This window comes from Rhinolophus hipposideros, assembly GCF_964194185.1.
Source record: "Rhinolophus hipposideros genome assembly, chromosome: 21".
Classification (NCBI taxonomy): Eukaryota; Metazoa; Chordata; class Mammalia; order Chiroptera; family Rhinolophidae; genus Rhinolophus; species Rhinolophus hipposideros.
The window spans coordinates 33368612-33384097 of record NC_138067.1 but is presented as its reverse complement, the minus strand read 5'-3'; the positions used below and the strand labels follow the sequence as shown (position 1 = coordinate 33384097).

The window sequence follows — 15486 nt, the reverse complement described above, 5'->3', positions numbered from 1 at the left end:
AGCCAGGGCTGGGTCAAGAAGGAGCTCTGTGGCACAGGCCCCCAAGATGGAAGGAGGTTTAATCTACCTCTCCATACTCTTGCCTGCAGATGGGGTGGGGTGACCTAGGAGTATACGGAGAGCCTTCCAGAGAGACCCCGAATTTGGACCGGATGGCCGCCGAGGGCATGCTTTTCCCGAACTTCTACACAGCCAACCCGCTGTGCTCACCATGTAAGTCAGGGCTGACCCTTGGCCACCAGGGAGTAGGTAGGGGATGGGGACCAGGGGCACGGGGAGCAGGCAGCCCTGACGGAGGCCTAAGCTTCATGTTTCCGCCGAGGGCCAGGAGGGTGGGCAGGACTGTACGGCCTTTCTGTCAGCTGCCGGGCACATTGGGTCCCTGGCTCTGTGCTGCATGGGGCGCAGGGCCATCAAGCTACCATGGGCTTCTCCCCTATAAGGATCTGAGGCCAAAGTTGCTGCATGTGGTGGCTCTGATTTCCAGGCACTGAGTGCTGTAGCTGGTTCAGAAGCACTTGGCTGGGAAGTGGTTCTTGGCCATGAGGGTGGGTGTCGGGGTTGCAGGTGTGAGGCAGCCCCCCACCGCCCACCCCCATGAGAATCACTGCTGCTGAGGGACTCCTGCATAAATGCTGGCCTTAAAGAGAAGGAATGCTGGGTGCGGGGGTGTATGAGGGGCCGGGTGAGCCCCACTTCTTGGTGGCTGTCCTGGGAGCCAGGAAGAGCGATTGGGGGGCCGGACGATGCTGAGCTGTGGGGCCTGGCCAGCGCTCCCCAGTAACCCATCTCTGAGTCAGTCAGTACAGGGGTGGCCTGCCCACCCAGGTTTAGGAGGCTGGCAGGGCCTGATATATGATGCATTTTCACGGTGTTTCTGTTTTTTCTCCTCCATGCAGCAAGGGCAGCCCTGCTCACTGGACGTCTGCCCATCCGCAATGGCTTCTACACCACCAACGGGCAGGCTCGGAATGGTATGTGTGCATGTGGGCTGTGCCGCAGGCTTGGGAGGCTCAGGACCACAGAGGGCAAAGGTGGGGCGTTTGTCATTCATCCTTACATGTGACCTTCCTTCTCCAGTGTGGCACGCGTTCCTCAAGGTCAGGGCCTTGTTTGGGTTATAACATGCCATTTTGATACAGTGCTTCCATCAAAAACAATGCATTTTAGGCAAGTAGAGAGGATGGTGAGTTCAGTGCATGGTCTCAGGGGTTCCGGGCACAGCCCAGCGCCCTCCCACCTCCGGCTTTGAGGAGGACGCCAAGGCCAACAGGCATGGATCACTGCTCCTTCCCTGCCGTGTCCTGTCCTGGGACTGCCCAGCACGGCCAGAGTTGGGTGTGCCCCCTCCCCCCACCCCAAGGAGCTGCTGCCTATTTGTGCGGCCGAGCTATACACCCACAAAGAGACCTGAGGGAGCCAGTTGCTGTGAGTTCAGCAGGGAACTGCCCTCAGAGAAAGGGAGTATACTAGGGTGGTGCAAAAGTAATTGCAGTTTTTGAGATTATTTTTAACCTGTTAAACCATAATTACTTTTGCCCCAACCTAATAGAAAGCACCAGGGAACCTGGTGTGAGTGGGACCCTCCTAGTAACAGATGACATGTTCCAGAGACACCCCCCCAGGCAGACCAGCAGAGGGCAGGTGCCTAAAGTGTGTGGCAATGCCAGCTCTCCACCAGGGCTTTGCTCGTTGACCCTGAAGGGCCAGTGTTCAGATCTGTTACCTTCTGCGGCACAGCCTGCCCCGCGTGTGAGTAGTTCACGCAATGCGGTATCCTTCTAGCCTACACGCCCCAGGAGGTCGTGGGCGGCATCCCAGACACCGAGCTCCTCCTGCCTGAGCTGCTGAAGGGGGCCGGCTACGTCAGCAAGATCGTGGGCAAGTGGTGAGTCCTGACACTCGTCTGGCCATGCACATCTGCACAGAGTCATTGCTAAACATTTCCACATGGGGGAAACTTCTTGGGGGGGAAGTGGAGTCTTTGAATTCCAGATCCGTAGGTGTCTGAAGCATTCCTTGAAAAGCCGGCATGGCCGTGCTGGTGGGACCGCCTGTCTGCGGCTGGGGAATCGTCTGAGCGCCCATCATTCTCCTCCTACATCGCCCATCCCAGCCACCTGCCTTTCTCTCCATTCTTCTGCCTGTGCTGCCTGCTGCCGCAGCGTCACAAAGGAGCCACATTATTGCCATCGCGGATGACACTTTGTCAGCCAGCACAAGGGCTTTGTCTGGGGGTGAAATGAAGAAACAGGAAGTACAGGGCAGTCATGCAGTGTGGAGTCATTGGGCTCAAATGATCGTGACTGTAGACGCTCCACATTACTGTGCGTGCTGTTTACGCTGTTTAAGCATGTTAAGCAGTTTCTGTCTCTTACTCCCTGGGGTCGTCCAAGTGCACAGCCCTGGAGGGTTGGTGTAAAGGTCAGCGTCCTCTTTCCTTTCCTGAGTGTTGGGGCCCTGGGAGAGCAGCAAGCCGACTTCCTAAAGGAAGCCTTCCATGACTTTCCAGCTCTAATTGTCTCTCCTTCAACGTGCCGTGGCCCCTGTGCCCTTAGCCCCTCTGGCACTCACTGGCACTGCTTTCTCAAGGATGAGTGCCTTGTCTGCACCCCTTGGGAACTGCTGCTCTATGCGCAGAAACCAGAAGAGACAAGTTGGGAGGCACCTGCCAAGCAGATGAGCTCAGAGGTGGTGGTGGCTGCAGAGCAGAGCTGGTGGGGACGCATTGAACCAAAAGAGCCCTCCTTGCCTGCATGGTCCCGAGCAGAGCCGGGAAGGCCTAGGGAGATGGACAGAGGCCGGCTGTAAGGCCTGCCAGAGCCGTGTCAGGGCTGCACCAGAAGCAGGAAGAGCACCCGAAGATCAGAGCTCTCTGTGCCCAGCCTGGCAGCTCTGCCCTGGCTCTGGCAGCCTCCCATTCATAGTCCTTGACTTGGGGCAGCCAGAGCTGGAATGGGAGCATGTCTCCATGAGGACAGAGGTGGACACTGGCACAGGAAGAGAAGGAGGAGGAAGAGGAGGAGGGCAGAGCCCAGAGAAGCAGCTCTGCATGGATTCAGAGAGGTGGACACCGTGCCAGTGGACACGCCAGGGTCATGGCAGCCATGGCTAGAGCAAGGACAGGCTCTGGGGGCCTGGGGCAGAGAGCTCGGCTTCTCCTCAGCCAGGTGAAGGTGCCAGTCTCGTGGAGTCCCCTCATAGGACTGGTGGGGAGTGTGGGCCCATATGGCTATGACTGCCCCGACGTCCTCCTCTGGGCCCCAGCACCACAGACCTGGATTTCCTCAGCCTGACCAACGCCTGGGGTGGACGGAACCTGGACTGTGAGAGGCTGCTCCATCTGCCCTGAGTCCCAGGAGCCTGCGACGCCCTGCCGCTCCAGCTCACCTTCAGGCAGGGCTGGCCCCGCTGCTGTTTCGGGACAAGCATTTTGAATTGACAGTTTCACATGAGCAGGACCTCGGCTGGTGTTTCTGTTAAGCAAAGGCCATTTGAGCTGATGGATGTGGGTACACAAGAGTCACACACAGCCAGTGCTGGAACGAGGTGTTGAGAAGGGACTAGGCATGTAGCAGCAGCCCAGAGAAGACACGAGCCACAAAACAGGAAGAACAAGCACAGAGAGAGGTCACAGCAGAGCCGTCACTCACACACCTGTCAGAGAGACCAGAAAGACCCAAGGTGGGCGCCAGGCAGCTATCTGGAGGCAGAGCAGTGGGGAACCGAGGCCCCAAGAGATGCACTTAGTGTCACCCAGATTCAGATGCTGGCGCCCTCACTGTCCCCCTGCATTCTCCCTAATCAAGTGGCAGAGCAGTACAGTGAGCTCACAGGAACCTGGGCTTTGCGTGACCCGTTGCAGGGCCTCTGAGCGGTCAGGGTGGGGCCTGCCCAGGTGCAGCAGAGGAACAGGACCCTCTGCTCCAGGGACGCGGCTCTCCAAACCACATCGCTGCGAGAGGCTTTCTGCAAATGAAAACCTAAGGAACCCATGCACTTCCCAGGATGGAGTCAGCTCACTCCACAGGGACTGAGACCCAGAGCCACTGCACTCCAGAACCACCTCTGTAAGCCCCGTGTTCCAAAGAACGGATGGGGCCATGCTCAAGGACCACTGGAACCCGATTTGGATGGGAGCCTGTCAGTACCTCCCATTGGCCGGAGGACCCAACATTAGGTGCCTGTAAGGGGAAGGGGCACGTGGGTGCCAGAGCACAAGGCAAGAGGCTCTCTCGGCTTCAGATGATACCCGCAGTGTATGGCAGGACCTTGTAGAGCACCGGGGTTTCCAAACAGCTTGGCAGTTGTCAGCCTATGTGCACATTGCCATGTTTTCTTCTATCAGGCCCATCCCCATTCCTGACCAGGGTGCTGGGTCGGTGAGCACCAGTTTTTGTGCTGTCCCAGCCCGTGATGTGTGGCAGTGTTGCTGGGAGATGGTGGCAGGTCCTGACATCTCCTGGAGGGTGAGATCTTGCTGTGTCCAGGCTTAGCACACTTTGGGTGCTGAGGGTTGCTTGTTTCATGAAATGTTCTGTGAAGGTAATGGGTGTTGCTGCACAGAACTTTGGAGTGTCCCCCTGCGGGGCTCCCTGAAGTGTCCTGGGTTCCTGTTTCTAGGCATCTGGGCCACAGGCCTCAGTTCCACCCCCTGAAGCACGGATTTGATGAGTGGTTTGGATCCCCCAACTGTCACTTTGGACCTTATGACAACAGGGCCAGGCCTAACATCCCCGTGTACCGGGACTGGGAGATGGTTGGCAGGTAACGGTCCCTTCCCTTCCCACCCTGTGGCGCTGAGCCCAGTCTCTGCCCTTGGGGCTGCCCGGGAGCTGGATGGAAGTTCTAGGAGCACCTTCCCACCAGTGCTGGCATCCCGGTGGGCCAGGCCCTGCTTTGCCAGCTCATTGTCCTGCCCGGAGCCTTACAGGACTCGGCCTAGGCCACCGCTTCAGCCACACCTACGAGTGTCTCCTGTTTTTCAAAAATATGAGAGCCAAAGACGCTTTCCAGAACAAGGTGTATTCACAGTAGCCATTCACACGGTCTCTAGGCTCAGACCCCTGCAGCCCGTTGGCAGATCCTGGGCTCCAGCTTCAGAGGCCATCTGCCTGCACCAAGTTAGCAGGTTGGCTGCATACTAGGCATTGAGGAAATCAGCAGCATCACAGAGGACGTGATGGCATGAACCCTGCTTGTGAGCCTCCCAAGAGCCCCAGGATTGCCCTGGTCCTGTCCATGCCCTGGCAGCAGGGCACCTGCAGGGTGGCCACGCCAGGCAGGGCCCTGGTCTTGCTTGAGTTTTGTTTGGCTTAATCTTTCTTTTTTCCTTCCTTTTTTATTGCTATTAATTTGGGGTTGAAGCTCATTATATATCCACGGACCAAGAAGCTGAGCCAACTCGTCGCCTTTTTTAATAGCAGCTTTATTGAGAGCCTTCACACACCAGACAGTGCATCCATTTTGAAGTGCACAGTTCATTGCTTTCTCGTACGTGCACAGCATTGTGCAGCCATCGCCAGTTTCAGAACATTTCCACTGCCTCAGAAAGAAACCCCATCTCATCAGCCGTCACCCCAGCCCTGAGTAATTGGGATCCCCTTCTTGTTGTCCTCTCTCTCACTGCCCTCTCTGTCCTTACACGTTGTTCCTTAGCCTTCTCCCAAATGGTGACCGTGGCCCCCAGTCTTAGCCCCACTTCGTCCTTGAAGAGACTGGGACTCTCAGGAGCAGTGTGAGCTTCCAGTTTCATTTGTTTATAAATTGAACATTTCCATCGTTTTAAATGAGGCCCATGACGTTGCCTCTGAAATCAGGGAGATGGGGCTTTCTTTGGCCTGAAATCTGATTTCTGTCTGGATCTGGATTGTTTTCAGATTTTACGAAGAATTTCCGATTAACCAGAAGACTGGAGAAGCCAACCTAACCCAGATCTATTTACAGGTAATAGAAGCATGCGCTGGGCAGGCTTTACGGTGGGGGAAAGTCAGCCTGCAGGCAGAGGCAGATGGTGTGTTCTCCTCCTCAGGAAGCCCTGGATTTCATTAAGAGGCAGCAGGCAGCTCAGCGCCCCTTCTTTCTCTACTGGGCCATCGACGCCACACATGCACCTGTTTATGCTTCTAAGCCTTTCTTGGGCACCAGTCAGCGAGGGCGGTGAGTCCTTGGTCAGCCCCTACCTGGGGGTGGGGGACTCGGCTGTGCTTGATTACCTCCACGGACAGGGTGCTCAGTACCATTGTGTTTTTAATGGTCAGTTGTAGAACAAGACTGAAGCAGCTATGCCTCTGAAGCTACCCGTCACCACAGGATTAGTAGGAGAAGTACTATAGTGGTGTGGTCAGCTCTGTTCCTGGTTAACTCTGGGAGCTTGAACTTTCCTCCTCCTCTTCTGTGAATTTAGCCAGCCTGTTTTGTTGTCCATCCCTGAAGTTATGATTTAATTGCTCTTTCATCACCCCGATACCCTTGGCCATCTTTCCCATAGGTATGGGGACGCTGTCCGGGAGATTGATGACAGTGTGGGGAAAATCCTGAGCCTTCTTCAGGACCTGAGGATCACAGAGAACACGTTTGTTTTCTTCACCTCTGACAATGGCGCTGCCCTCATTTCTGCTCCCAAACAAGGCAGGTGTTCAGAGTGTTCCTATCATCACGTCCTCAAACAAGGCTCCATTCGGGAAGGCTGGACCCCTGAGACTCACTCAGGGTCCCCTCAGCCACTCCTGGGACAGAGCATGGAGGGAGCTCAGCCCAGGGCCCCATCCAGTTGGGGAAGACACCCGCTCTCCTCCTGGGGCCCCATCCAGTGGGAACAGACATGAGGAGACCCAAGAGCTGCTCTGTGGGGTGGTCACACACAAGACTGGCAGGGGCTGCCCAGCAACATCCACATTCCATGATGCGCTCTCCTCCCCTGAAAGGCTGGAGTACCTTGGCCTTTTCTGGCACAGGAAGGATGTGTCAGTGTGTGAAATAGTGACTGCCTGACACCCCTCTCTCAACTTGTTTGGTGATTCTAGCTCTCCTGGAGGTGCCTGGTTAGGAGGGAGAGTGCCTCGGTGGGGGAGGGTGGAGACCACGGCCAGGGTCTTCATCCTGTCCCAGCTCTGTCACTGACCGGTCCTGGAAGCAGGTAACTTCTGCCTCCTGCACATTCACGGGCAGAATGAGGTCACTTCTGGGCTTTTCCCTCTAAAGCTCTGACATTCTCCATCAGCGTTTTTATTCTAAACTTAGATGTAACACGGTGGCCATTGTCACGTGTCTGCCCAGCCACATTTTCACCTTTTTCTGAGATGAGGGAGCCTCCCTTCATGGTGAGGGCAATGACCATCTCCCCCGGGAGCTAACAATGCAGGAGACGCACTTCCCAGCCTCCCCGGCAACCAGGCCCAGGCTGAGGCCACCCCCTACTCCCGACGCTCCCTCACCAAGGCCTCGTGGGGGTTGGTGTCCGGGAGGGAAGGGACAAGCCCTCACCCCACAGTGCTGGCTGTCGTGGGTGCCCAGAGCCCCTGGTACAGCTAGGGGAACACACCCGCCCCAGACACGCTCTGTGCTTCTGTGCCCGAGCTGGGCCTGTGGGCCTCCTGGGAACCATGACCTCAGGTCCTTCATTAAGCTCTGGTTCCCAGCTTGTGGTGTGAGGTGGCCGTATCCTGCTGTTTCGTTATCCTGTAAGAGTTTCACCCTAGTGCTAGCATATCTTTTCATCCCATTCTTAAAAATGCCGGGGCCTCAGCAGGGTCCTGAGTCACTCAGACAGCTCTGAATCAAGGCCACAGACAGCAGGAAACCCCATGGGTTTCAAGGCCTGCATGGGGAGGCTCTGGGCGAACCTGTAGTCTTGGGGCAGAAGGAGCTTCGGGATCTTAAGTGACAGGAACAGCACAGCTGGCCCAAGCCAGGAGGGAATCCTATTGACAACGGACCAGCAGTTCAGCGTCCAGGTCCCCAAGGGTGTTATGCGGTGCCACCCACGGCCCAGCCCCACTCCTGGAGGGGTTTCGTTCTCACACAGGCTCTCATCATACAGCTGATGGTCCCGGAGAATGGGTGGACCTTCCTAGCAAAAGTCCAGGGCCCCGCTGGATATCAGTGTCGCTGTTGGCCCCTCGAATGGGGTGCCCAGGAGAGCCTTCCCCTGACAGCCATGCCTCATCGGAACCACCAACCTTCCAGCCGGGCTTGGGCTTAATCACCCCAGTCTTTGTTTCTGCACTGTGGAATAGTTCGTATGGACAGAAACATCTGTGCGTACCTATAGGGTGCAAATGGCAATATGGTGAAAATCCACGTACCCACCACCCCGCCTGAGAAATAAAAGGAGAAAGGAAGTGGGCCTTCCTTAGCGCCCTGAGCCCTGACCCTCAGGAGGAGCCCATCCTCGGAGTGGTGCATCTCTTCTCCTCATGGTCCTTGTGTTCAGACTCGCGACGTGGAATCTGTCTGCCCTCCCATGTGTCCCTATGTGTTCATCATGCTCTTCCCTCAATACTGGCCTGCAGTGATGCTTGGAGGTGGAATTCAGCTTCCGGTGCCAGGGACGAGCTGTGGCTTCCTGCTAGAAAAACACTGCTCTGTTTTGTTTTCCTCATTTTTCAGGGGGCCTCAGGTGAGCCCTGGGCAGCTCGTGCTGCAGCAGCAGACACCCTGTTTGTTCTCAGGAACCTTCCTCTGTGTTTTGGGATTGAGCAGGACATGCGACCAGTCAGGGCTGGGGGCTCTGCCCTCTGACACTTTCTCAAGCGTGGTTCAGGGACCACCTGTTCAGAGAGATGCTTGTCAGAAATGAGTCTTTGTGCCCTCCCTGATGGGACACCCCCGTGAGGCCCAGGGACTGACTCCCCAACCCCAAGTGCAGAGACACTTGTGAACGCAAACTTTTAAGAAACGCTGTACCTGAAAAGTGACAAGGAATCCCAAAGGCCTGCTATTGGGATCTGCTGTGTGACTCTGCTTGAAGAGCATCTGCACCTTGTCTAACAAGCGTGGTCACGTTCTCCGTTTCTAAGCAGTCACTCTTCCTTAGGGGCACAATGTTACAACCATGGCATCTGGGACAGTCACCTGGGTCAGAGCCATCTCAAGGCATCCTGACCGCATGCCTGGTCCTTTGTCTTCATGACGGTCTTGGTGCCTGGGTGTTTCATCAGCGGCACCTTTGAATAGCTGGTTGGGAGCCAGGTGTGGGCGAGTGCCCAGCAGGGCATGTGCGGCCCCGGGGACTCAGGATAGACCACTGATGCGTGACAACTCTCCCTCCCCAGGCGGTAGTAATGGCCCCTTTTTGTGCGGGAAGCAGACCACGTTTGAAGGTGGAATGAGGGAGCCTGCAATCGTGTGGTGGCCCGGACGCATCCCTGCAGGCCAGGTGAGTCAGAGGTTGGCCAGGTGGCCAGGCCTGTGGTCATCCTGGGGGGTGGAGACTCAGTCCCCTCGTGGGCCTTCTCCCTCTACTCATTCTGCGTTGCCTAGGAAACGCTGGAGTCACACTCACTGCTCTCCTCCAAACAGGGCCCCTCCCAGAGGAGGCAGCTGGTGAAGGACACATGGGTTGGGCACTGGAAATCGCCCACAGACATGACATGGGACGTTCGTAGCTGCCATGGGGCAAGGAGGCATCTGTAGTTAATTATCTGTGGCAGTCCTGAGTGGAACTGACTAGAACAGTTTCTTTCCTGCAGGACTTGTCAGAGCCTTTAGTGTGCTAATGAGTATCATGAACTTCTGGAAGGGGCATAGAGCAAACTGAGTTTTTAAAATATTGTTTGGTCATAGAACCTTTTTTTCCCAAAGTGCGTCTCCCAGGCCACTGCTCTGTGGACACATTCCTAGAGACAGCCCAGCTGGACCATGCGGTTTGTACCTATCTATCTGCAGCGCGCAGGTGCACATTGCAGGGCTGGGTGACCTGGTCCTCTGGCTGAGCACGGTGTGTGTCATGCTCCTCAGAGCCCTTGCTCTACTCCTGACTTGGCTGAGAATTTGGGGTTTTCTCTAGCTGGGCACTTTGGTTCAGACACCCTCGGGGTGTCAAGATGACTGTTTGTAGCTGTGTGCGTCACTCATTGTCTCAGCTGGTCTTTCTTCCCTTGTGAGCTTCCCCAGAGAACACTATTCGCAGCACTGGTGTCAGCTCAGCCCTCACAGCAGCACCTCGGGGGCCTCTGAGTGTCCTCTGGCTGCTGAAACAATTGCCGCACTGAGGGGCTGGAACCACACATGTTTGTTATCACATGTCTGAAGGTCAGAAGTCCTGCCCTGTCTCCTGGGGCTAGAATCAGGTGTCACAGGGCTGGTTCCGCCTGGAGGCTCCAGGGGAGAACACGTTTCCTCGTCTTTTTCTGGCTTCTTGGCCTGAGGCTCCTCCCTCCATCATCTAGGCCAGCACCCTGACTCAGGCCCTCCTGCCCCTCTCCCAATGTTAGGACCCTATGATTACCCTGGGCCTGCCCAGGGACCCAGGAGCCGCCTCTTTTAAGGTTAGCTGATTGACAGCCTGATTCCCCTTCTCGGTGTAAGGAAACATATTCACAGAATTGGGGCATGGAGGTCCCTGGGGGGTTTTGTTCAGCCTATCGCCGTCATCATCACCAATCACTGTCCCCATTCTTCATGTCAGCAAACTGAGTAGAGGCAGTCACTTGTTGGGACCTACCACCTGGCAGGTGGCAGAGCTGGGGCAGACCCCCAGGCATAGGGCATGGAGCCCCCCTTCCTCCTCCACACACGCGCACAGCCTCTCCCTCCTGGGACGGTCCTGTGGAGACCCCTCTCCCCACCCCCTCTGCCTGTGGGAAGCTCCAGCCTTTGGGATCCTCTGCCCTTTGCCTGCCTGTCTCCCAGCCCCTCTGGGTCCTGCTCCCTGGAGGAGAAAGAACAGATCACACAGAGCTATGCGGCTGCCTTCTCTCTACCACATCCCACGACACACACTGAAATTGAATTAGGCGGGGCTATCAGGGCTGTACTCTGTGATAACTGGGAGAGGATTTTATTTAAACACTCCCTGCCATTTGTCCAACCAGTTTCAAATATTTAGCTCTCCCCTTCATGCCTGGCGGGGTGACTTTATTAATTGTAGCCTTTGATTCAGAGTTAAGTCTTGAAAGTGCTGATAACAGCCTTGGTGACTTCTGCCACGGGCCCATGGCAGACAAATTGCGTTTTCTTAAAGACATTATGTGCACGTCGTGTCTAGTTTTCAAAAAGAGCATCTTCCATGAGTGCGCCCAGCTGTTCTGTGCTGATATGAGGACTTTAGATATCCGCTCCTTCCCGCACCACCCCCACCTGGCACCGCAATCTCTCCTCCTTATTTATTTTCCCAGACGGTTAAAGTATCTGGATTTCTTTCTCTTTTGTCCTAAAAAAAAAAAAAAAAAAGAAGGGAGGGGAGCTGTTGGAATGTTTGTCCTCCCCTCTGCTTTAAAGAATCTTTAAACCAAACGTTGACCTTCATGCCCCCCCCTGCACTGGGCTGCAAAAACAGATGATGCAAGTGGCCCTGACGTGTGTGCTCAGTTTCCTTGTGTAGAGGAATGGAGGCGGGAGTGTCCTGGGGCGTGGGAATCCTGAAGTTGGGCAGTGGCCCAAGAGGGTGCTTGCCCTGCCAAACCTGCCCGCAGGCCCTCCAGGGTTCTCCCCACTAGCCAGGCCCTTGCCCCCAGATCCAGAGTTCAGGAGTGAAGGAACTGGGGGGGGGGGGCTCCAGACAAGGCAGAGCTGTGTGTAGCGCACAGATGTGTGTCCGAGGAGACGAGTGGGCAGCCCCAGCCTCAACTCCTTAGGCCTGTCCAAAGGGCCACCTCCTGCTGGCTCTGTGGAATTGGACCCTTACATGTGCGCAGGCGCAGCCTCTGGAGAAAAGGCCAGCCAGTCCTCATCCCCCAGCCCAGTGCGTCTGCCCTCCCTCCCATCCCACCTCTCTTCCCCTTGTTCTCCATGTTACTCTAGGTGTCAAGGGTCTTTCTTCCACCTGCACTTGTACCCGACTCGGCAATTCACAGTGACAGTGTTAAAATGACATGACAGTCATTTTAACAGTCGTTTCAGGGTGTGCCTCCTTAGAAGGGACCCCGCGGGTGGCTCCCTGGGAGGGCACATCTTCTCCCTTCTGTCTGGTTTCCATCTGAAGGCGCCTGGGATGGGGCGGGCCTGCCTGTGCTGTGGTCAGACAGCTGGTTTGATCCCCACTTAGCCCCTGATCTCCCCGAGGCCACTCCTGGTGACGGGGCCTGTCTCGCCTTGTCAGGCCCTGAGGTGGGAGAGTTGTGTGGTCGCCACATTCTGTCAGCCAGATGCTCCTGGACACGTAGAGTTCCAGAAGAGCCTGGGGTTGGGTGGGACTGGGACGAGGCTAGGGCCGAGCGTGTGCACACACGTGTGTACGTCGCGTTCTCGTGTATGGACACGCTGTACAGGTTGCGGCTGCATGGGCAGGTGTATGTGAGCCCGCATGCCTCTGTAGACCCAGCCAGGCAGCAGCACAGCACACAGCCCTGGCCCCTGGCCCCTGGCCCCTGGCCACCTTCTGGTCGGGGCAGGTCACCATCCTGAGGATGTGTCTGCCCGTGTTCATTTCAGGTGAGCCACCAGCTGGGCAGTGTCATGGACCTCTTCACCACCAGCCTGTCCCTCGCGGGCCTGGAGCCGCCCAGCGACAGGGTGATTGATGGCCTCAACCTCCTCCCTGCCATGCTGCAGGGCAAGCTGATGGACAGGTTAGTTCTAAACGGCACTCACCCCTGCCCATCCCCCCAGCACCAGGTGACAGAGTCGGAACTGGCTGACAAAGTAAGTTTCCTGACCCAGCTGGCTCAGGGCAAAGGAGGTGCGAGACCCTTGGGACCTTCCAATACAAAATGCATCCTCTCTGCAGGGTCCATCCCTTCTGTCTTGGCTGTGGGAAGGACAAGGGGATGTCCCTCTGCCCACGTCACCAGCCACCCCAAACCTCTGGAGCCAGGTCCTACCTTCCCCCTCTGCACTAAAATGCTTTGTGTCCAGAGTCCGTTTCTCTCCAGCTACCCATCTCGCGGTTTAGGGCAGGGATTAGACAGGCTTGTGTTTTGTTTTTGTTTTTGTTTTCAATATTGCTTATTTTTTTTCTCTCTTGAAACCTGACACAAAAGCCTGTGTACTGTGGGGGAGGGAAGGTGCCTGAGGCCACAGGCTCCATGAGCTGTCTTCCCCTCAGTGGGGCCACAGCCTGTCTGGCAGCCATCTGCCACTAGCTTCACTCCCCACCTAGCCTCACAAGGCCAAGAATGATGGGTGACTGTGGGCTCACCCCACAGCGTAGGGCACCTCTGCACCTGTGCCCATGTGCTTTCAGCATAGTCCTGTCTGGAACATCGCAGCCCAAACCATGCGCCTGGCTCTCTTCAGTCACCTGAGCCTTCCCCTCCCTCCCTAACAGGCCCATATTCTATTACCGTGGCAACACGCTGATGGCGGTCACCCTCGGCCAGTACAAGGCCCACTTCTGGACCTGGACCAACTCGTGGGAGGAGTTCAGACAGGTAAGGGGACTTGGGGCTGTGGCCTCTGCACCGCCCCCCCTCCCTTATCCTGAAGGGTGCCTCTGAGCACAGGAGGTCGGCAGGAGGCTTCTGCCGAGTGTGTCGGCCTCGCAGGTCGCATGCTTCCCGCCTTGAGACGGAGTTGGGGACGCCATGGTGTAGTGATAAGGACATCACCTCGGGGACTTGGATACTCCACGCTCTCTGAGGCCACCCAGAGCCTGGGGAAAGGAGGCCTCAGGGCAGGCTCAGACCCAGACCCAGGCCAGTCGCCTCAGGGCCCAGGTGAACCCAGGGTGCCTTCCCCATTCCCTCCCACGGCCCCCTCCCCATTTTCCCCCTCCGAGGCCTGGCCAGGTACTCTGTGAAGGACTGGCACAGTGTCTGCATCACGGTGTCTGCCCCGAGGGCTTACGGGTGATAGGCTACGTGTACGTGTGTGCTGGACCCCAGAGTGCTTAGCACATGGTCTCAGGTTCCTGCTGCCCCTCAGGGCATCTTCTCTCCACTGCCATCCTGCCTACCCTTCCCTCTTCCTGCATCTTCTCTCTGCTGCCTCCTCCTACACCCCTCCCACCCCCAGGTCTCTCAGCCCCCCACCCCTCCCAGCGTCTAGGTCTTTAGACATAGGAAAAACTTGTTAATGTGCCTTAATTGGGAGGAAAAGCAATTTAAGTTAATGAAAAAATCTAAATACTAGAACACTCTGTACCACTTGGGATGCAGATTGCAGACTTAGTGGATCACTGGTCTGGTCCTGGGCTGGGCCCAGGGGCTACCTGTGCAATGCCCGACCTCGGGAACCCCAGGCACTCGGGCAGAGCCGAGGACAATGTGTGCTTCCTCCACGCGGCCAGCGCCGTGAACTTCCCGATGGTGATCAGAAGCATGGCTGGGCATCGGGTGGGCTCAGACGGACCAGAAGCAAGCCTTTGCTTCTCTTCTGCCTTCTGAGCTCCAGAGTATGCTATGGGCCCCTCAGAGTCTGTGACAACAACCCCCAATCGGACCTCTTCTGGAACTGTCTCTCAGTGAGCGGCGTGACCTGGCCTGTGCTCTTGTCTCTGGTCTTCCCAGACCCCACTCGGCCCTCCCGACTTATGGCCACCACCTCCTCTCCCCATCCCCCAACTGGCAGGGTCACACCTGGCTTGCCCTTTTAGACACCCAGGGGCTAAGAAGCTGTAGCAGCACCCAAAAGGCACCCAGAGGCTGGCAGTGTGGGGACCTTAAGGGACAGCCATGTGGCCTCGCTTCTCCCTTCTTTCCCTGCCATCCACACAGGGACCGCCTGGGGCCTCTAGGGTCCCCATTGTTTGCTGCTTAAGAATCCAGGTGTCCCAGCTGGCAGATGTGGCTGGTGTTCTGAGAGCCACCCCTCAGCCCTCCCTGCAGCTCCCTGTCCTGTGAGCTCTCAGGGCCTTTTGGGGCAGGGTCCTGTCAGCCCCGGGCCAAGTGAGACACAGCCCAGCTTCCACTCACCCAGAACTCAGAAGGACTGGGAAAGCTTTCCCAGAAAGAGAGCCAAAAAAGTCCAGTACCTGTACAGCCTGTCCTGACTTGACCATGTTTATGGTGGGGTTAGGATGTGTCAGGAAAGGCCACCTGGTACTCCCCTCACTGCCCAAGCCCCCACCCAGTGCTCAGCGGATGCATGTCTTCCATTTTCTGAGGGTTGTTTGTGAGAGCACCTGGGCTGGTCTAGTCTGCGTGGCTTCTGTTTTCTTGGGAGGTGAAGCACAAAAGACTCCCTTCTCCAATGTGTGTAGAGACTAGGGGAGGCCCTAGGGCAGCTGGTGGACACAGAATCGGCTGTGGGTTCCCTGCATTGCATCTCAGCACAGTCACAATTTGATTTAAATGCCATGGGAACTGCCGCACTGCTGTTTGATGGCCCCTTCTCCCCCCAGCGATCGATAAAGCTCGGGGTGCGTGAAGTCAGAAAGAAAGGACC

At 56.6% G+C, this 15486-nt stretch overlaps 1 protein-coding gene across 2 annotated transcripts in view; it reads left to right on the top strand.

Annotated features, from left to right (window-relative positions):
- GALNS (galactosamine (N-acetyl)-6-sulfatase) overlaps window positions 1–15486 on the top strand; it is a 29599-nt gene that overhangs the window by 7490 nt on the left and 6623 nt on the right. For both annotated transcript variants that reach the window (XR_013992142.1, XM_081031376.1), the window contains exons 2-11: window positions 90–213; window positions 900–974; window positions 1786–1888; window positions 4624–4767; window positions 5880–5946; window positions 6032–6159; window positions 6491–6630; window positions 9276–9379; window positions 12595–12731; window positions 13430–13532. Coding sequence is in view for 1 of the 2 variants with exons in the window: in XM_081031376.1 (XP_080887502.1) it covers window positions 90–213; window positions 900–974; window positions 1786–1888; window positions 4624–4767; window positions 5880–5946; window positions 6032–6159; window positions 6491–6630; window positions 9276–9379; window positions 12595–12731; window positions 13430–13532 (1125 nt within the window). In the remaining variant the exon portion in view is untranslated. The remainder of the gene's footprint in view (window positions 1–89; window positions 214–899; window positions 975–1785; window positions 1889–4623; window positions 4768–5879; window positions 5947–6031; window positions 6160–6490; window positions 6631–9275; window positions 9380–12594; window positions 12732–13429; window positions 13533–15486) is intronic.